A 24,538-nucleotide genomic window follows, 5' to 3' on the forward strand; every position below is an offset into this window, starting at 1 on the left:
GGAAACCAACTGCCATTCGGTCCAGGATGCCCCCTGTGCTCTAGCAGAATGGGCACACAGGCCCTCGGAATCGGACGGGTCTTTCAAATATAGGCTGATACAATAACCTCCATTAGCCATTGCACAATAGTTGTCTTGGAAGCCTTGTTACTTTTGGATGCCCCATTAGACAAGATGAACAGATTATCAGACCTTCGAAAACTGTTGGTGACTTTCAACGTACATCCAACAAATGCAGCTCCCTTGCATGTGGATCAGAAGAGTCCAAATTCTGAAAAGTGGGAAGTTCTACTGCTTAGCTAAGGTGAAAAGGAGTTATCACCTTCGGCAAAAAAGAAGGCACCGGATGTAAAGATATTCCTTCCTCCATGATCTGTAGAAAGGGGTCTCTACAAGACAATGCTTGAATCCCCGAATCCTCCTGGCCCAACAAATCGCCACCAAAAAGATCACCTTCAGTGTAAGGTCCTTCAATGATGCTTTCTTTAGTGATTCAAAAGGAGGACCACAGAGAACTCCATAAGGGACACACTAGCCTTACCGGAGGCTGCAAATGCTTCACATACCTCTCAGGAAATGGACTACATCCAGATAAGAAGCCAGGGACAACCCCTGAACTTTACCTTGTAAAAACTCCAAGGCTGCCACCTGGACCCTTAGGGAGTTGAATGTGAAACCCTTTGCCAATCCATTTTGTAAAAAGGCCAAAATACTAGAAACTGATGCCTGAAGAGGAGCATTCCCATTCCCAAGACACCGCATTTTAAATATCTTCCACACCCAGTCATAAGCCAGACATAAGAAGGCCATCTAGCCTGTAGCAAGGTTGTAATGACTTCCTTGGAATATCCTTTCAAATGCAGACAATTACTCAAGAGTGAGCCACCTGAACCAAAAAAAATTGATCCTCGATGCAGCAGCAGCCAAGGAAAGTACCCTAGCCTTAAATGACCATCCATGGCCAGATTTATCAAATCAGCAAACCATGGCCAACACAGCCATTCTTGAGCCATGAGGATCACCTACCCCGGGTGAGTCTTGATATGTCGTAGCACCCTTCCTACCAGAGACCATTGAGGAAACACATATAATAGAATCCTGAGCGGCGTTGGGAGTACTAGAGAGTTGAGGCCTTCTGCCCTGATCTCCTGCCTGTGACTGAAATAATGGCATGCTTAGGCATTTTGCCTAGATGCCATCAGGTCCAGCTGGGGAATGCTGGACCTGATGAGAGCTAGATCGAATGAGAGCCATCACCTCTTCTGCTAACTCCCATTCTCTGAGAACCAGCGTGTGCCTAATGAGAAAGTCTGCCTGAACATTCTCCACCCCGGCCACATGGGACACTGCCAGTGTCTTGAGGTGTTGCTCCACCAGGCGAAAAAGTTCCCTAGACACCATGAGGCTTCTGGTTCCTCCTTGACAGTTGACATAGGCCACAGTCATCGCATTGTCTGATTGGACCCTCACTGCCTGATCACACATTTGCAAAAGAAAGAAAAGTAATGCTTTGTGAACTGCCCTCGTTTCCAATCTGTTGATGGACCATGAGGCTTTCTCAGCTGACCACCAACCCTGAGCTGTTTGCCCCCAACAGACGGCTCCCCAGCCCAGTAGACTGGCATCAGTGGTTACTACTACACAATCTGAGACTTCCAACTCCACGCCCTGCTCCAAACTGGTTGGAGAAAGCCATCAGGAAAGATCGACCTGGATTTAACCTTGTAGTGGTAGCTGACATTGGAACTCCTCCAACTGCAGATTCCAGCAGAACAGAAGCTCCCTCAGAAGCAGACCCATATGTGTGAATGCCCAGGGAACTATATTTAGAGTAGATGCCATAGAACTCAGGACCTGCAAATAGTCCTAGGCTCTAGATGCAGGAAAACTTAATGACCTGAAGATCTGCGCCTATAACTTCAACACTCTCACTTCCATAAGAAACACCCTACCTAGCTCTGTATCAAAATGAACCCCCCAGATACTCCAGTGACTAGGTTGGAACAAAGTTGCTTTTTGGCAGATTCACTATCCAATCCAGAGTCTGCAACATTCGCATGACTCACTAAACCAAGCGCAGACAGAGCTCCTTTGACTTTGCTCAAATGAGCCAGTTGTCTAGAGAGGGATGCACCAAAATGCCTTCTCTCCGAAGAATTATGGCCATTACCACCATTACCTTGGTGAATGTTCGTGGTGCCATCATGAGTCCAAACAGGAGTGCATGAAACTGGAAATATTCTCCCAGCACTACAAAGCGGAGGAATTCTGATGTTTCACCTGTATGGGAATATGGAGATATGCTTCTGTGAAGTCAAGAGAAGCGAGGAACTCCCCTTTGCAGATTGCCGTAATAACTGAGCGCAGGGTCTCCATCCAGAACCACAGAACCTTCAGGGCCGCATTTACCTTTTTGAGATTTAAAATGGGCAGACAGGGACTTTCCTTCTTCAGGACACGAGGTAGATGGAATATCTCCTTTTTCCCTGGTCCCCTGTGGATACCAGAACTATCACGCCGATTTAGCATGGCTGAAACTACCTCCTATTTGCCGCAGGAGGCACAAGGTGATACCATGTAGGCTTTGTGGACCGGACGAGCAAATTTTTAAGGTGTAACCCTCTCTGATGATAGTCAGCACCCGCTGGCCATAGTTATCTTGGTCCACTCTTTGAAAGAGAGAGCCGGTTGTCTCCCTATTTATCTCTGGGGAAACTGGATCAACCGCATCTCATTGTGTGGATTTATCTCCTCCGGTCCCCTGACCAGAAGTTTCCTCAAATGGACTGTGAATTACCAGACCCTTGCCTGGGCAATATTTCCTCACTTCTCGATATCTCTGCTTGTCCAGGAAGTTCTTCCTGTTCCTTTTCAGCATGTCCTCTGGCAACTTATGACCCTTGGACTAACCCAAGTGCTTCACCAGCTGCTCCAGGTTTTCACCAAACAAGGGCTTATCTTTGAGAGGAAGTCTGCCCGGCTACAATTTGGACCAGACATCTGCTGACCAATTACGCAACCACAGGAGATGCCTAGATGAAACCGCTGACACCATATTTCTTTTTTTTTTTATAAAATCATTTTTATTGCAAAGACATGCATTTCTACAAGCACGAAGAAGTACACAAGAAAATCAATACCAACAAGAGAACAATCAGTACAGTGGTTATTGCAAGTCTCCTTTTAAGTAACAGCATCCACCCCTGTAAGCAAACGAAACCCCGAACCTATCCCCGTTCACATTCAAGCTACGCATACCAATCACGCCTCACTCATCCCACTCAGACAACCACCTCAACCAACAGACACAGCCTCATCCCCCCCCCCCCCCCCCCGAGCTCTGCCCAGAAGCCCGATGTTATATATATGTTAAGAAAACCCTTAACGAACTAGCAAAACCAGGAGAAAAAAGAAAAAAAAATCAGTGGAAAAAAATATGCAGCATAGTCCACTCAAGGGTTATTCGCCCCGGGAGGAGTGGAGTACCAAGTGATGTGGTATCCTGCTGTACTCAATTGACTTTGTAAATCCAGGGAGAGAAGAGAATAATAGCGAGCCCAGCAATCTGCATAGTGTTTGTCCATGGGCTCAGGAGATTTGGGAAAATCCATTCGCTCCAAGAGAGCCATGTCCATCATGCGATGATGCCAGGCCGCAAGTGAAGGCATAATCAAGGGGTCAGTCCAATTAGCAAGTATAGTACAGCAGGCTAGTAGGAAAGCAATCCTGCCAAAGCGATCCTGGGCCCTGGTACACTTTGCAAAAAGCACCTGCGGTCCAGCCAGCAGAAGAACAGCAGACAACCGTAGAGGGGTCTGAATACATTTATTGACGCAGGCCAGTAGTGAAGTCCAGAAAGTCTCCAGGGACGAGCAAAGAATCAACCGATGTAGCATGGTGCCTTCTGTTTTGGAGCATTTAATACATAGTGAAGAAGAGAGGCGACCCATACGGAAACGGCACACATCGTCACAAATAGTATGATGGAGAATCCAAAATTGCAGATCTCGCAAACCACAGTCCTTCAGCCGTTTATGGAGAAAGGTGAAACAGGAAGTAAGGAAGGGAACCATGACATCCCTTGCACAAAACGGTGTCCAATAACTAGCCAGAAGATCAAGAGGAGAAGTCGGCAACACGCTTTTAATCAGTCTACTCCATCCTTTGATAGAATTATGTGAGTACGCACATTCAAACAGAGTTTTAGCGAAAGCGGTTTCTCGTAAAAACTCCTCTGGTTGCCAGCGAAAAGCCTGCAGGTAGTGGCGAGCTTGGAGGTAAGCAAAGAAAAACTTGCTTGGCAACTTGTAATTTTCAACCATATTTATTTATTATTTATTTATTTAGGGGCTCTTATATACCGATATTCTTGTAACAAGTTACAAATCAATTCGGTTTACATTAAACCAAAAAAAAAAACCTGCGCTAATAAGGCATTACATTAAACAAGGAAGCTAAGAACTTGGGTTCATTGACAATGCTAACAGGGTGAATACAAAAAACAACTTTAGCCGGGTAGCAGTTCTTAAACTATAGGTGACTGGCTCAATGTCTGAGGGGGGCCACAGGGCCTCGGAGATACTATGACATTTGTTTGAATTAAAGAGTTGCTTTTTCTGGTGAGCAGCCTCCCGGAATTCGAAGGTGAGGGAGATCTATTGTTCTGCTGAGTCCGGGAATGCTTGGGTGAATAACCAGGTTTTAAGTCTCTTTTTGAAAGAGGTTGTGCATCTTTCGAGCCGAAGATTTGGTGGGAGAGAGTTCCAAAGAGCTGGGCCAGCGGTGGACAGTGCTTTTTTTCTTACTGCAGATTTGATTGAGGGTACTTGTAGGGTGTCTCTGTATGCTGATCTCACTGGTCTGGAAGGTATTCGTGGATGTAGAGGGAACTTGAGGTCCAGTGGGGAGATGTTGTGGATGGCCGATAGTGTTTTGTACAAGATTCTGAATTTGATTGGTAGCCAGTGCAGTTTCTGTAGGATTGGAGTAATGTGTTCTCGTCGGTTCGTCTTGGTCAGAATTCTGGCAGATGCGTTTTGTAGCATCTGTAGTGGTTTAATGGCATTGTAAGGAAGGCCGAGGAGGAGTGAGTTGCAGTAATCGATTTTTGAAAAGATGATTGCCTGGAGAACTGTCCGGTAGTCTTGATGATGGAGGAGGGGTCTGAGCCTTTTTAAGACTTGGAGCTTAAAGAAGCAATCCTTTGTGGTGTTATTGATGAAGCTTTTGAGATTCAGCTGATTATCTAATGTGACTCCTAGGTTTTTTACTTGAGGGGAGAAAGTTGGTTGAGAGGTGGGTGTGTGTTGGTCTGTGAATAGTTGCCATCTTGGGTGAGTAGGAGTAGCTCTGTTTTGTCTGTGTTCAGGATCAGGTTGAGGTTCGACAGGAGGTTCTTTATGGAGTGAAGGCAGGTGTTCCAGAATTCCGGTAGCACTTGAGGGGTGTCTTCTTCAAAATAGTGGAAGGCATACATAAGGCCACGACGAGCCCAGGTCTTGAATATTCCACTTGTTCTGGTACCAGGCTGAAAATCACAATTATCCACCAACGGGGTAAACAATGAGAACAAACCTGGCAGTTGATAGAGACGACAGCCATCGCCAGGCCATACGGCATGGATAGAAAAAACATTTGGGAATAGTTAGTGATTGTACCTTGGCCGCAGGGGCCTGGACTACATATAAAGGGGACCAGGGCAAAGTTATACGGGTTAACATCCCTTCTTCGCAGTAAGTATATTCATCAAGAATCCATTCCCCAATAAAACACAGCTGACAGGCGACGTTGTAAGCTCGGAAGTCAGGCAGGCCCAACCCTCCCTGAGCTTTAGGATGCACCAGTGTTTGATATTTAATCCGGGCGCGCTTACCCGCCCATAAAAATGTGATCAGCACCCCCCCCCCCTGCAATTTTTTAAGATCATGAACCTTGAGCCAAAGAGGGAGCATGTGCAACTTATATAGCAATTTAGGAACAATCATTTTGATTAAAGCACAACGCCCTGAGAAAGTGAGGGGAAGAGACTGCCAAGCCTGCAACTGTCACCCCAAAGTAGCCAAGATTTCACATATATTGAACTCATAGAGCTTATCCAATTCTCTTGGGATCCAAACCCCTAAGTATTTCAGTTTCCCATGTGCCCACGTAAAAAGAAAGGAACCTGGCCACGGCATAGGGAGCTGTGGATGTAAGGCCAATGCCTCAGACTTGGAAAAATGTATTTGAAGGCCTACTATGTCTCGGAACTGTTTGAAAATCGAGAGTATAACTGGCACACTCTGACGGGGCGGCCTACGAATAACGAAATATCATCCGCAAACAGAGCTATTTTGACGGGATGTCCACAAACTAATCCCCCAAAATCCTTTTTCCTGCCAGAGCTTTTTAGCTAATGGCTCAATTGCTAATACAAATAGCAGGGGGGAAGTGGACATGCCTGCCGTACACCACATTGTAGGGGAAATGGGACTGACAGGCCTCTGTTAATAAGAATTCTAGCGCTAGGATTGTAGTAGAGGACTTGTAACCACGCGACACAATCTCCAGCTATCCCATATTGCTGGAGCACCCAAAACATATAATCCCAGGATAGGGAGTCAAAAGCTTTTCCGGCATCTAAACTAAGAATAAGGGCTTCCTCCTGTGAATGGTAATTTAGGGCAGCAATGAGTCTTCGCACATTTTGCACCCCCTGGTGACGAGAGACAAAGCCGGTCTGATATGAGTGCACCAAGGTAGGCAAGATAGTATTGAGCCGGGCCGCCAGGACCGCTGCAAGGATTTTTATGTCCACATTAATGAGAGAAATGTGCCTGTAAGATCCCACATCTTATAGATCCCGCCCCTTCTTTGGTAATAAGATTATAGTGGAACAGTTTTCGTCCGGTGGGAGACGTTTAATCTGGATTAAAGAATTATAATATGATACTAGACTAGGCAATAATGGGAACTTTAGGGTTTTATAAAACTCATTGCTTAGCCCATCAGGACCAGCCGCCTTACCCTTTTTCAATTTCTGTATGACAGCAAAAATTTCAGAGTCCACGATGCGGGCATTTAATACAGAAAGGTTGTCACCAAGTAGTTTTGGCCAGTTAAAATTTTGAAAAAAAACCCTCCGACACTGGTCGAGGGTGAGGTTTAGAATCGTATAATTTCTTGTAATATGCCATAAAACTGGCTTCAATATCTTGCTGATGAGTATGATAAGCGCCATCACTACCCTTAACTCCAGTAATAAAGGATTTTGTTCTGCGAGGTCTAACTAAATTCGCAAGGAGTTTACCCAAAACATTCCCATGTTTAAACAACTGATATTTAAAATATCTCAAGGATTTCGATGCTCTCTGATGCAAAGCAGTGTTTAGGGCTTGATGTATACGGTCTGCCTCTTGCTTGTTTGCTGTAATGGAGTCCCGAACAAAATTAACCTGCGCGTGCTTTAACTCTGCAGTGAGACGCAGAATTTCTGCGTTTCTCTGCTTATTGCGTGTGGCAACGTAAGCTATAATTTTCCCCCTCATTATTGCTTTTCCAGCGAGCCATAGCGTGGGTGGGGCAATTTCAGGCGTATTATTAAATTTAATATATTCTTCCCAGCCCTCTTTAATGTATTCCTGAAAGTGCGCATCAGAATCCAAATCTGGGGGCATTCTTCAGGAAAAAGCCGAAGGAGGGGACTTACCCAGTTTTAAAGTGACAGATACGGGAGCATGATCAGAAATTGAAATAGGCCCTATAGTGGCGTCTGTGACGAGAGGGAAAAAATGTTCTGGCACTAGAATATAGTCCAACCGAGAGTGAGAGCTATGAGGATGAGAAAAGAAGGTGAAATCCTGGTCCCCTGGGTGTAAAAGTCTCCAAACATCTATTAAATTTAACTCATGACAAAGAAAATTGACGCCTAAATGCAGGTCATTACTGCTTGTGGCCCTCGGGGGCTTACAGTCAATTTGCTTGTCCATGACAGTGTTAAAGTCACCTCCCAAGATGAGGGTGCAATCAGGTAAACTCGCTAAAATACCCATCAGGAGGACAAAATAATCGTGGGAATAGACGTTTGGAGCATATGCATTGCAGAAAGCTATCCTTTGTTGGTAGATTGTCCCCACCACCACAACATAATGACCTTCCATATCCTGTAGCACTTCGTCCAGCTGAAATGGTACCTGTTTGTGTAAAAGTATCGCTACACCTCTCTGTCACGAAGAATAAGATGAAGAGTAGCAGCTCCCAACCCACTCCCGCTTCAATTTATTATAAGAACATAAGAAACATAAGAAAATGCCATACTGGGTCAGACCAAGGGTCCATCAAGCCCAGCATCCTGTTTCCAACAGTGGCCAATCCAGGCCATAAGAACCTGGCAAGTACACAAAACTATGTTCCATCTCCGTCAAGTGAGTCTCCTGCAAAAAGACCACCTGGGTTTTTAAACGCTGAAACAAGGATAACAATTTTTTGCATTTAATCGGAGAGTGGATACCATCCACGTTCAAGGATGTTATCTTAACCGATACCATGACAGCTGTTTAAAAGAACAAATACAGCATGTATCACAAAAAAAGACATGGACAGTGACTAGACCAAATGCCCCCCCCAGCCTGGGCGCTCCGTCCCCCACACCAGAATACATGGCAAAAACATTACATACATGTTTGGAAAACATGAAGGGCTCCTGGGCATGTCCCTGAACCCTCCCCTCCCCCCCCAGCCTGCTTCTCACATGCACACACAAACACATCCATACCCACACATACCCCACACACACTGAACTCATCCAACCCCAGTACTCCTTGGTTCTCAAGAGGCACGAAGTACCCATCTTCCCCATGGGTCCATGGGCTTCCCTCTGCCCTCTCCCCCCCCCCCCCGCCAAGGCCTCCCCCGCCGCCACCTCCCTTCCACATACCATAAGGCACAGTAACTACTGGCGAATTAAACAGAAGCTGCTAAACGTAATAAACAACTGAACCGTTCCTCAGTCAACAGAGAACTGTGGTGAAGAAAATCTGTGAAGAGACAGGAGTTTACCCTTCAATGTGGGGCCGAACCAGTCTGGTAGTAACGATAGTGAAATGAAAACTATGCAAACTATGCAAATCCAACAGGCCTGCACCATTCAAGCAGCATTGGCTGGCTCCAGTGAGGATATGAAAGAATTGGCTTCCTCCTTTTTGTGGAAGAAAAGGATAGAACCATTATGCTGCACTCTGAGCTTTGCAGGAAAAAGTAGCGCAAACTGTATCCCCCTTTTGTGTAGCTTAGTGCATGCAGGAGATAGGGCTTTGCGCTGTGCTGAGACTGCTGTGGAGAAATCATGGAACAGCATGATTGGTGGCCCTGGTATTCCACACCACTGTGCTATTAAAAGGCTCGCATGAGCTGAATTTTATGTGAGTAGTTTAAAAATTCTGGCCATCACTGGCCGGGGTTTGCTAGTCGCTTCCCTGGGCGGCCCCATTCTATGTACCCTTTCGCAGCGCAAGCAGCCACAGGTTAAAGTCAGATCCAAGTGAGTCGGCAGCCAGGTTTCAATAAGATCATACAGTTCCTGTTCGGGCACAGATTCTGGAAGGCCTATTATTTTAATATTGTTGGCTGGTTCCTATTCTCTTGATCATCTAAGCAGTCCAGCAGTGAGGAATTTTGAGTTGATAACTCTTGTACTTGCCTTTCCACAATATGCAGCTGGTCTTCCTGATCAGACAATCTGTGCTCCGCCTCATCCAGCCTTTTAGCGCTCCTCTACAACATTCTTTGTCTGCCATTGAGGATTGAATTTTTTAGCAGCCTAGCATCCAAAACTTCAGCAACCCTGGTAGATATTTTTAGCAGAGCCGTCTCCGAGACCTCTGCTACCGGAGCTGCACTGTCTCCCGCGGTCGCGGCCGCCATCTTGGCCACACTATGTTTTTTCTGCTGAGAGAGCCACGCCGATCTCTGGCACATATCAGGCCCCAGAGCGCTCGGTTTCGCCTCAAACCGCAGCGAATTGATAGCCCCAAGTGTCTTATTACCCCCGACCAAAAAAAAACAAAACAGGAAAAAGAAAGGAGACGGCCCGGAGCTGACTCACTTGTGCGGCTGGGTAAGTCGCGCCAATCTCAAGCTCATTGCAGGTCCCAGAGCGCTCGATTTCGCCCGAAACTGCGGCGAAACAATAGCCCCCGATGTCCTCCACAACATCCAGCCAAAAAGAGAGGCGGCTATAACAAATTGGAGGGGGGAACGGTGGCCAATTCGGGGGGAGAGGGCCCGGAGATGGCTCACAATGCTGCTGACCCCAGTGACGTCATCCCAGAAGTCGACACCATATTTCTAGCCAATGTGTGCAGCATTAGTAGAAGGCATACGTGATATAGACTATTTCTGCCTCCAAATGCTCAGCCTACATTCTGTCTGGTGGAGACAGAAGACCCCGCACCTTGCTCCTGAAGTTGCTGGACCCATCACAGATAGGTTTGTGCCATGAAGCTACTGCACACAGCGGCCTGACTGCCCAATGCTGAGACCGCAACTATTTTTTTTAATATGTATTTCCAGCTTCCTGTCCTGTGCATACTTCAGAGCAGCTGACCCTGCCATCAGAATGGCAGTCTTCTTGGTCACTGCTTAAACAGATGCATCCACCTTAGGAAGCTTCAGGAGCTCCGATGGGTCCTCCGGCAGTGGGTAATGCTTCGCCATCGCTCTACTGACTTTCAGGCCAGACTCGGGAGTATATTACTCCCTGATGACCAGCTTCTTCACAGACCAATGGAAGGGAAAAGCCTTCTCCAGCCCCCGAAGACCTTCCATGACAAGGTCCATTCCTTTATGATCTGACTCCTCACGCACCTCCTTAGTTTCAAGCTCCCTCAGAACCTGTGGAATCAGGGGAAGCAATTCTTCCTTCCTGAAGAGTCTGACCACCCTGGGGTTGTCCCCTTCTGCCACTGGCATCTCCCCTGGAGGATCATGGTCCTCCTCATCTTCCCCCAGAGACTCCTGTCCCCAGAGCCATCCAAGTCATACGATGTGCCTGTGGCCTCCTCCCATTTCCATACAGGAGTCTGCAAAAGCCCTTTCCTAGCCTGTTGTGTTGCAGAAGTTCTGCAATTGGGGGTGCTTCCTAGCCACCCCCTTCCTTGCCAGAAAGGCCTTGAGAAGTAAAAATACAAACTTGGCTGAAGCAGCTCAGCTGAATCAGAAGTACTCCCTAAGGAATCCCCATCCCTCTGAGTCTTCCTGGGCAATATCAAGGTCCGACACAGGAGAGGACAACAAGGGAGGACAAGCAGGCCCTTTCCTCACTGTTTCCTGCAGTGAGAGACCCGACTCCAAAATGGCCATGGTTCCTGCGCTGTAGGGGAGAGCCTCCCTGCCCGACCCCGCTAATCGAGATCTCCTTCTCTGAGCTGTGGATGCAGCGCCCGAACTGCATCTGCTGCAAAGGCCCAAAGATGAAAGCCATGATTTTTTTTGTCCCCACACGACTTGCAGAACTTCCTGTACTCCGCAGACACCACCGGTCAGGGATTACAAGTGCATGTGCAGCTGGACCTTGTCAAATCACTCACCCACCCAGCTGACAATCAGTCCCATGGTGCAGTGGCTCGCAACCTTTTTTCGGCTGGGACACACCTGACAGATGGTTCTCACATGCGTGACACAGTGAGCATGTGACTGTCTCGGGACAAAATGTAAATATACATTCTGCATCTTCAGGAACCTCCTCGACCCCCAACAATGAGTGCAGAGCAGAATCAGGGCATTACTCGTACAACTCACCGTACAAAAAAACAGAACTGACCTTCACCAAATACAGAAAGACCACAAATTATAAATATGGAGATAAACTGGAATGGAAAACCAAAAAAGCCACTCTTTATGCAGTGCAAAATGAAAAGAGAAATATAGCACTTAACATAATAATGCACACTAACTAATCAGCACAAAGTTAAATCTGTATTATGGAACACACTCAAACAGTAACAACCTTATCTATGAAAAGGCAACACTACAAATATTTAACCAGGCCCTAAACACTAATACACCTCTTATTAGGAAAATAGAGCAAGTCAAGCTCCCGACTCAGAAATAATTGTAAAACTATACTAATAAATGTTACAAAACAGCTGATGAACAGAATAACATCCAATTAAAAACTCATAAAAATTATTTAAATTGTCCAAATATCAATAAAATATTTCAAAACAGCAGACATCACATAATACCCAATAATTAAAATGGCAGTCAATCAAGAAAAATAAAACTTAAAAAGCCACCTTTACTTACCCTCTCAAGAAACTCTCCTACTACTTTCCCTTGCAGGCCAATAGCACTCACCAGAAGCAGCAGTGGCTGCCGAAGCTCTGTCCTCACAGTCCTCTTCTTAGGGCCCACAACCAGTCACTCACACACAGTCTCTGTCTCACACAGACCAGTAACCTCCCTAACTAGTCTCTCTTCCTCCCACACACACACCAGTCACCTCTCTGACCAGTCTCTGTCTCTCTTTCACATGTCACCTTTCCTGACCAATCTCTGTCTCTCTTACACAGACACCAGTCACCTCCCTGACCAGTCTCTGTCTCACACTCACACACACACACACACACCCCAGTCATCTTCCTGACCAGTCTGTCTCTCTCAGAAATTCATCACCTCTGACCAGCCTCTCTCAATCACACACATGCTCTCTCACTTACATACAAGCTCTCACTCACACACAAATGCTCTTGCTCCCATTCTACCACACACACACAAAGCTGCCACTCACGCCCCCACTCTACCGTACACACACACAAAGCTGCCACTCACCACAGGCACACAAAGCTGCCATTCATACACCCACAAGCTCACATGGAGTCTCTTCTCATTGGCCCAATAACCCTGGCCTCCGCTTATCAGCCGCCGCTGGCCTGGCCTCCAGTGGTGTGCAATGTCTTTCCAGCCGCTGCTGACGCACATGTTCTCTCCAACTCTTCAACCTCCACCTGACTGACCTCCGGCGGTGGCGCACGTCTCTCCAATCTTCGGCCACGCTGGCCTGGCCTCCGGCAGCGGCGCACAGGGTCTCTCCACTCTTCGGCCCCGCCCCTGGGGAGAAGGGAAGTACAAGTGGGGCAGTGGGACACTGGGAGCCGAGACACACCTGCCAGTGCTTGGCGACACACCGGTTGAGAATCGCTGCCGTGGTGAATTGCAGCTATCCCCAGCTCCTCTGCTAGCACAGCAGTCGTCTCACTCTCACCAAGAATGGCTCTCTAGCCCAGCAGGCCTATTCCTCTTTTTTTTGTTTGTTTAAATAAACAGTCCCCCAAAAACAAATCAGGAAAGGCAATACTTTCCTGTTGATGCTTCAAAGGCTGAGAGAGAGCCGAGTGACAGCTTGGGGAAAAAGAAGGAGCCACACCACTGGCTTTCAGTTACCCCACAGACATCAGGCTGAGACAACTTGAGGGTCACCAACCCCCCCCCCCCCAATCCTCACCCTGCTCTACCTGGGGGATGGCTTCTCACAGGGCCTAACACCCCAGGGAGCTAGATGGGGATCACCCTTTTTTTTTTTTTAAATCAACTCCAGACTGCAGGTTTTGCACCTCTACCATCTGCTGAAAACAGAGAAATACTAAGGGACTGCAGATGACATGCTAACTTAAGTAGAGACAGTGTCTTTGCTTCATCTGCTGGTAAAAATGAAAAACCCATGTGTTTGGACTGATCTGGAGTACGAACAGTAAAATATAATTTTGTTGAGTGTTGCAAGAATTAAATATACATAAACTGAATTATGCAATTTGTATTCTGACAATCTTTACTAAATTTCTAAAAGTGATGCAGATCTAAACAGCAGTGATAAAAAACATGAATTAAACATAAGAACATAAGAAGCTGCCATACTGGGGTAGACCAAGAGTCCATCAAGCCCAGCATCCTGTTTCCAACAGTGGCCAATCCAGGTTACAAGTATCTGGCAAGCACCCAAACATTAAACAGATCCCATGCTACTAATGCCAGTAATAGCAGTGGCTATTCCCTAAGTCATCTTGATTAAAAGCAGTTAATGGACTTCTCCTCCAAGTTGTGATGTTGTTTCAAATCAATCTTTCCATATGTTCGTTACATTACTTCTGTATGAAATAAGTATTATATTTTTTTGTCAAAGTCAATTGATTTATTTTGTGCTATATTTAAAAATAGAAAACAGCTTACATGAACATGATTCACAAAGCTCTTTCAGGAATAGTCACTTACATTAGAAGAAATATATTTATCATCATCATCAAGTCCCAATGGAACACTAATTAGCTTCTGAAAAGCTTTCTTCATTTTTTCTCGATCTCCAATAGCAAAATAGCAAAGAATCAAGTTAAAGCCGGCCTTCACATTTGGAGATTCACTCATGATGTGCTCAAAGGAATTAATTGCATCCGAGTACTGGCCGGTTTTAACAAATGCAACTCCAATGTTCTGCATTATTTTAATCCTAATGAGAGAAAAAGAATTAACTTGTATTTTCCTTAAATGAAAATTAACCACAGTATCTATGGAAAAATAAACTTACCTCATCTCATTATAGGCACTAGGAATCTGATCCAGAGCCATTCGATAAAATTTAATTGCTTTTGAGTAGTTTCCCTGTTTTAAGTATATGTTTGCCATGTTCACTTTAAGTCTCCCTAGAACAGAAACAAAATGAATGAGTCTATGACAGTGGAAAGGATTCAGAGACTTGAGTCCTACCCACCCACCCATCCCACTTAGCAATGTGTGTTTTCAGTCTTACACCTGCAAGGTGTAATTCAAAATCATCACCCTCCTTTCCAAAAACCATTGCTTGGCATATTGAATATCCTATTTGGAATTATATATATAAGGTAATATTTTCATAGACTCACACTGTTGGATCATGCCACCAGAAAGAACTTTCCAAGCATAAAGTTCTAGAAACTAACACTATTAGTTCCTTTATGACCTAAGTCTAGAGAGAACAGTGTGTTAATCTTTGCAAGGGGAGATGGCTGAGTTGTGTGAAACTATGAAAATGCTACCATTACAGGTGAGGATTCTTTTCTGAAAGGAAAGTATGTTCCATGGCTAAACTAATAGCAATGAGAAATTTGATAGAATGTTTATGCCAAAGGTATGAAAGCCACAGAGCACATCTGAAATTAAAATATGCTTGGAAGGGAATTGGAACTGTATGCTCAATAAAATATATAAGAGACACTGAAAAATAACACAAAATTAAAAACAGCAATGAACACTTGGCCACAGGGAGGTCAAGATTCAGTGCTATTTTGCTGAATAAGTAGCAACTTATCCGGCTAAGTAGTTAGACAGATAACTTATGGGTGGACTGGGAAGAAGCTACATTCCTGGGTAACTTAGCCAGAAAAGTGCTGATATTCATACTTATCTGGTTAAGTTAACCAAATAAGTTAGATCTGTTTGATAGCAGGTCTAAAGTTAGCCGGATAGTACTTATCCGACTAACTAGAACTTATTTGGGTATAGTCAGTGGTATAAGCCATGCCGCTGAATATCCCTTCTAAGTTAGCCAGATATCTTTGAATATTGGACCCTAGAAGCCCTTGCTTTGCATATCTGAGCTATGATCATTGAGAAGAACTTAGAGTGAGTGAATCAAAGACAAATCGGATGAAAATACTTCCAGATGCTGCAAGATGAAGTGCAAGATGAATGCTTACAAATTATTCAATAGGCAGCGAAGATCTTGAAAGCCCTCTCGTTCTCTGTAGTCATTCAACTCCACTCCCCTTTGCTCACCCACTCTCCCCTCAAATTAGTTTTGTTCATGCTCCTTGCCCCCTTCCCCCAAAATGCTCACTCTCTCTCATAATGCCCCTCTGTCCTGGTAACACCAACCTATGGCTCTCACTGAGCCATGCGACGCTTGAACTTCTGCATTTGTCTGCAAAGAAGTATTGATACCACATGTTCCAAAGCTTACTGAGAGCCAAACAGAGGCATGAGTTGGCAACTTCCGCATACCTCAATAGAACAGCTTTGCAACTGGAATGGTATAGTGATAAGGCTGTGACTCAGAGTGTGAAAAACACTGCTTTAAGAGGGGCAACTAGGTATATGACAAAAGAACTGAAATATTTAGGTTTCAATAAAAGTTAGTAGTACTTTCCACAAAAGAAAAAGAAGCTCAAGGACAAACATTCTTGATATTAAGAAGAGGAAATAGTTACCAACAAAGTGATAGGCTTCAGACCTGCATGAGACAAGTACAAATGGTGGCAGGAAGAGAAAAGGAAGTGAAAGACCAGAAATTAAGAAGAATCTGTGGTGACACATTAGCTGGAGCAATTGGGTAGGTCAAGAGGTCTTATTTGCCAACAATTACTATACCTTGCTTGTATGACCCAGCACTTCCACTCTCCACCCTAACCTCACCTCCCTACATCACTGACCCTTCCTTCCCCTACCCCAAGCTGTTGCCATCACTCCTCCTGCTATCCCCACTCCCCAGTCACTGCTATCATTCCTTCTCCTCACCAACTCCAGTAAAGGTGCGTGCAGCTGATCACAAATAGCAGCAACTAAGTATGGGCCTGCCAGCCAGCACACACTAACAAGCCCCTAGACAGCCCTGTTCCTCCTACTGCAGATTTTCTGTTTGAAAAGCAAGCTTTCAAATGGCATTCTTGAGGATTGACTATATTACTATGGGGTCTATTTTCAGCGGGATCTAGCCGACTAAGGAGTGAAAATTTGAATCTAGCTGCCTAGCAAAACTAGGTATACAAAATGTGAGCAACCCTGGAGGTGCTCCTGCGGTCAGGGTAGGACTTAATTGGCCAGTACCAACTTTGAACACTAGCCAGCTAAGTTTAGACTCCTAATACTAAGTGCACAAATATTTGGCTATTTAATATTTTATGTACATAAGGAACCACAGGATCATTCCTCCATTGCTAGGAAACTGTCACAGTGTAGACATTTTGTACCCTTAAGCAAATCCTATGTAAGGGATACTACACACCTAATTTCAATATTAAATGACTTAACCATACCACCTAAGCCTTGTTATCTGGTTACATTAGATATAGTGTCATTATATTCAAATATCCCCCAGGAGGAGGCTCTAAAGGTTATTGAACAGACATTGAACCTTCGCACTGGTCACATTAGAGTTCCTACCCCTTTTTTGTTGGATTTGGCTCGTATAGCTTTAACTGAAAATTACTTCATCTTCAATTCGAAATTTTATCAACAAGTTAAGGGCACGGCTATGGGTGCCACCATGGCCCCTTGCCTTTATGTAGCAGCATTCGAAGAAAAACATGTCTATCCCTCAGACTGGTCCACATTTATACATCACTGGCTAAGGTATATAGATGATGTTTTTCTAAACTGGTTGGGTTCTGATGTACAATCTTTCTTGTTCCTGGATTGGCTTAACAACTGCAACATCAATCTCCAGTTCAATTTTAACATCTACACCGATCAGATCTCCTTCTTTGATATCTCTATTTATCTAAACAGTGAAGGTTTTTCTACCTCAATTTTTCGTAAAGACCCTTTTGACAGTTGTCACCTGCAATTTCTTAAAAACAATATTCCCACTGATCAGTTCCTACGACTACGCTGGCTGTGTTCTTCTAAGAATGAGTTCATAGCACAAGCTAAGCAGATGACTGCTCGTTATAGTGCAAGGGGGTACCCATATAAAGTTTTGAGGAAAGTTTACAAACGAGCACTGTATGTAAACCAGGACTTGCTTTTTTTTTTTTTTTCACTGCAGAATCACGCTAAGGATAACTCTGTTAATTGCATTCTTCCGTTCACCATCATGAGTAGTACAATCACCAACATAATAAGCAAACATTGGGTTTCCCTCTCACTTAGTGCAACTTTCAATAGCTCACTATGGTTTACTTATTGCCAGGGAAGAAATCTCCGGGATATGTTCGTTCACTCTGGACAACAATCTGACAGTGTACAATCTCAAACCTTATGAGATCACAAACCTTGTAGCCATTGCTCCATGTGCCCCTTGACATCTGTCACATCAGCCTTTATACACCCGACCACAAAGAGAACTTTTTTGTTATATGGCTTCTCGGACTGTACATCTTCAGGGGTGGTGTATGTAATTAGTTACCCATGTCCAAAATTATATGTTGGCAAAACATCCCGTATGATAAAAACTCGGATTATTGAACATCGTTCAAACATCAAGAATCATCGTGAAAATGCCCCCCTGGTAGATCATTGGATTCAGTTCTCCCACTCTGTATCAGATCTAAAATTTTTTGTTCTCAATGTAGTTTGTCCTCCTGTGCAGGGGGGTAACTACTCTGAAATCCTGATTAGGAAGGAACAAAAATGGATTTATTTGTTAGATACTATTGCACCCAAGGGGCTGAATTACGAGCTTGAATGGAGTTTTTTCACTTGATTTGTTTCTGCTGCGATCTGATTGGCTACCTTTTTCCTGCTCCTTTGATTGGTCTGTTCTTTCGCGCCAAAATCACTTTAGGTTTAAATCTCCGCTGTGCTGTAAACTTGTGCGCTCCCTGTGAGTTGTTATCACCAACTGAATTGGTATGTTTTGATATGTTTTTCTTGTTCTAATGTCGGCTTGCCCTTTGTTTGTTTGGTCCATATAAATTCTGATATTTATATTTGTATTTACAGAATGGTGTCTTAAAAGTGTTGTCCCTCTCGACGCAGCCTGTTGGCGAAACATGGGTCCGTGTCGGGGGACCCTTTAAACAAGTACCTGTAATACAGTGGAGTTGCCGCCTATTGAAATATTAAAACCTTGTAAATGAAAATTATTGGACCATCATAAATTCTTCTGCACTTGTGGTGTGTGTACAGTGTAGAACTGGGCCATCTCTCATGGTACAACCTTAACAGCCACACACCTAACATGAAAAGAATATCCTGGAAGACAAACTCAGTCAGATTCTAGACTCCCATAACAGGTGCCAGGATCAGGATATAACATCCAGGATTTTTTCTTGAATGGGAAACACCCGAAATAGATCTATTTGCAACCATACTAAATAGGAAAGTCCCAACCTTCAATTTCAGAAGAGGATCAGACAGCAGATTAGCATCAGACTCCTTTTCCCAGATCTTGTATAAACATATCCTTCCATGCCTCTGGTTGTAAAATCCTTAATAAAACTCACAGGATACTAAGGTACTCATAAGCTCCACACTATCAGAGAGAAATTTGGTTTCTATTCCTTCAAGCACTATTCATCAGGAAAAATCAACCAGGTTGGACAATTCCTCAACTCTTATGCTGAAGCAAGGTACTTTATTTATATAATCAGACTTATTAACCACCAGTCTAGCATGAGTCAAAGCGGTGTACAGAGCATACAACAAAAATTACAGGGCAGATAAAAACAAAACAAAATACAAACCCATAGAAAAAACATATAACAGACAAATCAATAACAAGCTGCATATGTAACATACAAATCAAAACAAATAATACATAACAATCAGAATAAAATCAGCATCTAAAAGTAAATCAGTACCAGATCATTAAAAAGCAGAAAATAAAACAAAATAAAACCAAGACATCAAATAAAGAATACTTTAATGTGGATAAACATCCAGTCTCTGGACCTCACAGCCTGGATGTTAATAAGGAGACAATTTGTTCCTTGAATTCTCTGATGAAGCGTCTCAAATTAATCTGGCTTCTAGAAAAGGAATGTACCAAGAGGAGGTTTTGCCATCTGATGTGAGGGTACTGCCATAAATCCCTTCTCTTGCCCTACACAAAAAATTGCTTGAATACCTTCTACATCTTTCAGAATTTGGCCTTAAAACCAACTCTGTTAGGGTGGCAGCTTAGTGCAATTGGCACTTATCACCAGCATGTAGAGGGAAATTCCATCCCTATTCAACCTTTAGTTGAAAAATTTATGAAAAGTTGCCTCCCATCAAGCCCTTCCGTGTCATGGGACTTCAAAATGCTTCTTACCCTGTTGATAAAAACCACTTTTGTGGGCAAAATATTTGACCTGAAAGGTCCATTTTGTTTCATGTAGTCACTTTAGCCCATAGGGTCCATGATCTCCAGGTCTTAGTAACTTAACCACTTTATACTAAATTTCATCACAACAGGGTGGTGCTTTATTGTAAATTCTTGCCTAGGATGGTGCTGAAGTTCTACCTTAAGTCAATCATCCTGCCAATATACTGTTCCAGATTACAGGTTTATTGATGTAAACAAGCCCTGCATAGTTTTGATTCGACAAGAGCTATCAACTTTCACCTGAAGTAAACCAAAGCCCACAGAAAGTCCACCCAAATGTGGTTCTTTTGACCCCAACAGAGCTTTGATTAGAGTAATTGAACCAAATATTTCTAATTGGATAGCAGACTGCATCTCCTTCTGTTATGTTCTGACTCTAGGAGGGCATGTCAAGGCTTCTAAAGTTAGAACCATGAAGATTTGACCAGTATGTCCTCTAGTGTCTGAAGAGTAAAATACAATTCCATACTCCCTAGAGCTAAATTTGTTTCAAGATGCCTTCCTTGTATAAAATGTTTCATTAAAAAGTAAAAAGGGTTTTTACCCAACAAAAACATGTGATTCCTATTTGAGGCATCTTGTTGTTTTTCTCTTTATTCTTTTGCAGGCAAGCCTTAGCTAGGAATTCCCACATTAGTGAGTGATCATCCTGCTTGTCCTCAGAGAAAGCAAAGTTGTGCCAAGTGTTTTCCAAGCATAGTAAGATGATCAGTCTTACATGCTTTTCTCCTCCCCTGCTAGAGTTGTTTCTATATTTTAGTTAATACATAACACTGAGGGGGCTCCGCAAGGCTGTGACTTCAAAAGAAGCCTGATAACGCTTTTCAAGAGGACTCTGGGAAATGTTCTGCATGGTTGACATCATAATAGACTCTGAACTAAACCTGAAACAACACATATCACTGAAAATAAAAGAGGGATACACTAAACTAATGGCACTCAGGAAGTTAAAACCTTTGCTAACACTATCAAATTTCCGAACAGTTTTACAAGCACTAATTTTCGCAAGCACGGACTATTGCAACGTCCTGTTCCTAGGACTACCACAGGTGACCACACGACCTCTTCAAATATTGCAAAACTCGGCCGCTAGAATATTGACTGGTAAAAAAAAAAGAGACCATATTACTGGATCACTTGCAGAACTTCATTGGCGACCTATTGAACAAAGAGTACAATATAAAGAGCTATGCACTATACACAAATTAATTCATGATGAAAAAGCAGAATGGCTGAACACAGCATTACGTGTACATGTTACACACAGAAACCTAAGATCAGCCAACAAAGCACTATTAACTATTCCCTCGGTTAAGTCTGCTAGATTCACACAAGGGAGCAAGCACTATCTTTGGCAGGACCCGCATTATGGAATTCAATGCCTCTGGGGATAAGACTGCAGAAAAACTTCAAACTTTTCAGAGTAAGCCTTAAAACCTGGCTCTTTAAACAGGCTTTTTACAAAGAGAATGAAGAGAGCAAATAAGAGATTAACCCGGCACTGAATACGTAGTTTTTGATTTCCTTTTTCCTTACCAACCTTTAAATACACTTAAGATTATTTTCTTTATATATGAACTGCAATAGTAACTTCAACCTAACAAAATCAATACCTAACAAACAGTTTTATATTGAAAAAATCCTGTTACCACTTATTTGGTACATTCATAATGTCTTAGTTATCATAATTAATTTCTATTATTATAAGTGCCTTTTTGTAAACCGTTATGATGGTTAATTTACTGAATGACGGTATAGAAAGGTTTTTAAATAAATAAATCTGATGACATCATCCACATGTAGTTGATCATCCTGTCGTATTTAGAGAACACCTATTTAGCTAAGCATTTCTGAAATTTGGTATTTTCTCCTAACATCTCTAAAAGGTGGCAATTGTCTTCTCTAGTAATATAGTGGTAAATTTTCAAATGGGTGCTGAGCACCCATCTTAGCCAGCAAAGTTATGATCATTTTCAATTGTAAAATAAGCTGTTAACTTAAAGCTGAAAATTTTCCTAAAAATTTAACTGGCTAAAGTTAGGATTGGGTAGATAAAACAGCTAAACAATATAGGCAAACAACCTAGAAATGGCTAAAACAGATCACTAAGTAAAAAACCAAGCTTTTAGTAAGCATCTGAATTTAAAATCATTCTTTTCTACACCTGCTCTTCTTTCATGTTTTCCAGTCTTGGAGCTCTAACAATGAAAGCACTAGAGTGTTGTTTACCTGTAACAGGTGTCCTCCAAGGACAGTAGGATGTCCGTTCTCACAATAGGGTGACATCATCCACTATTACCCAGCCTGGAATCCTTTATGTCAAAGTTTCTAGAACTTTGACTGTGCCTCACTGAGCATGCCAACATACCACACATCGACACGAGGGCCCCTTCAGTCTTGTACCTTAGCAAATACAACTGGAAGACAACTCCAAGGGGAAGAGGGTTTCATGAGGACTGATATTCTGCTGTCCTCGGAGAACTCCTGTTACAGGTAAGCAACTCTGCTTTTTCTGAGGACGGGATGGCAGCCCTCACAAGTTGGGAATCCCTATCTACAGACCACCCCAAACAAAAAAAGGGGAAATAACCACAATAAAGTGCCAATGGGCACAATAAATATATTTTTGTTGGCAAGAAATCTTTTTTTCCATTTTATCTCATCCATGAAAGGCAGCCTGGAACAAAAACAACAGGTCCTAGGAAGGAGTGCTGGATTCTACACCTTAAACAAATTCTGCAGGGCAGACTGGCCAAACCTACTGTGGCACTGACCTAGCCTAAACAGTAGTGAGATGTGAATGGTGGAGAAAACTCCATGTTGAAGCTTTGCAGATCTCCTTCACATGGACTGATTATAGGTGAGCCACTCAGGCTGCCATGGCCCTCATGATTCAGGCCTGCCTGGGCATAAAATAAGGACATGCAATCTGCTAACAAACTGGACAGTCTGTTTGGCAATAGCAATCCCCAGTTTATTGGTGTCAAAAGAAAGAAAAAAGCTGGGTGGACGTTCTATGAATCAGTTCCAGGTAAAAGACCAAGGATCTCATGCAGACTAAATCGTGCAGAGCTTGCTCACTTTGGTGGAAATGTGGCCTAAGAAAAAATGTTGGAAGAACAATTGACTACTTAAGATAGAATTCCAATACCAACTAAGGCAGGACCTTAGGATGGCTTTGCAGAACTATCTTATGATGAAACTTGATATAAGGTGAATAAGTTAAAGAGCCTGGAGCTCACTTATCCTGTGTGCTGAAGTGACAGCCACCAAAAATACAACCTTCAGATCAGGTACTTCAGATCACAGGAGCACAGTGGCTTTTAGGGACAAAATCACATTGAAATCCCAAGACACAGCTAGAGGATCGATGGCAGGCTTCAAATGAAAAAAAAAGAAGCAGACCTCCAATTAACCAGACAACCAAAGGCTGTACCGATTTGGGTCTACCTTCTACATGCTGGTGATAGGTACCAACCCTCACTAAGATGAATTCTTAAATTAATTGGTCTTCAGACCAGATTCAGGCAGACACAGAAAGTACTCAAGCAGTTTTTGTGTGAAGCAGAAAAAAGAATCTAAGGTGTTTTTTGCACATACCACAAAGCAAACCTGCTCCATTTAAGTCCATAGTTTCTTGAAACTAAAAGAATTTGAGACACATACTCTGATAGATCAGGGAGTTGCAAAGTCAAGCTCTTAACATTCAGGCAGAAGACAGGTATCTGATGTTGGGATGGTGCAACTTGCCTTGATTCTGATTAAAGAGGTCTAGGGAAGTCCACAGACTGATTAGTTCCCTGATTATCATTTCCCTGAGGAATGGGAAGCATATCTGTCTTGGCCAGAAAGGGGCTATGAGTATCAAGGTCTCTTTGTCCACTTTGCAACTAGCGTATTTGGAAGATACACACATAGAAGGACCTTACCACAAATAATGGCAAAGGTGTCCAAGGCTAGTTTGCCCTGTGCCCTTTTCCTGGAACTGAAGAATGGAACCTTCCTGTTCTGTGACACAAACAGATCCACTGTAGGAGTGCCCCACTGGTAGAAAACCTAGTTTACTACCCCCCAGTCCAGGGACCATTTATATGGTTCTAGGATCCAACAATCTGTCTGCATGAACATTTTCCAAGTCAGCCAGACAAGTGATCCTGAGAACCATGCCTTGAGAGAAGACCCAGTCCAATAATTACACAATCTATTGACACAGGAGGTATGAGACTTGGCCTCCCTACTTGCTGTTGTAGAACATTACAATCCGGTTATCCATTTGGATTAGGACTACTTTGTTGGCCAACCTGTCTCTGAAAGTTCTTAGCATGTACTGGATTGCTCTTAGCTCTAGGACGTTTATCTGATGAAGCTTTTCCTGAGCAGACCAAAGACCCTGAATGCATAACCCCTACATGAGCTCCCCAACCCAGGTTGGATGCATCTATGGCAAAGACAATTTGGACTGTAGAAATCTGGACGGGTATAGCCCCCGTCAGTTTGGAATAGTCTCAT

The 24,538-nt window shown here is 43.5% G+C and overlaps 1 protein-coding gene across 3 annotated transcripts in view; it reads right to left on the bottom strand.

Annotated features, from left to right (window-relative positions):
- LOC115092050 (intraflagellar transport protein 88 homolog) overlaps window positions 1-24,538 on the bottom strand; it is a 283,575-nt gene that overhangs the window by 173,161 nt on the left and 85,876 nt on the right. For all 3 annotated transcript variants that reach the window (XM_029602517.1, XM_029602518.1, XM_029602519.1), the window contains exons 11-12: window positions 14,555-14,669; window positions 14,245-14,476 (exon numbers count right to left, since the gene is read on the bottom strand). In XM_029602517.1, coding sequence (XP_029458377.1) covers window positions 14,245-14,476; window positions 14,555-14,669 — 347 coding nt within the window. The remainder of the gene's footprint in view (window positions 1-14,244; window positions 14,477-14,554; window positions 14,670-24,538) is intronic.

Source organism: Rhinatrema bivittatum, chromosome 5 (genome assembly GCF_901001135.1).
Source record: "Rhinatrema bivittatum chromosome 5, aRhiBiv1.1, whole genome shotgun sequence".
NCBI classification, from domain to species: Eukaryota; Metazoa; Chordata; class Amphibia; order Gymnophiona; family Rhinatrematidae; genus Rhinatrema; species Rhinatrema bivittatum.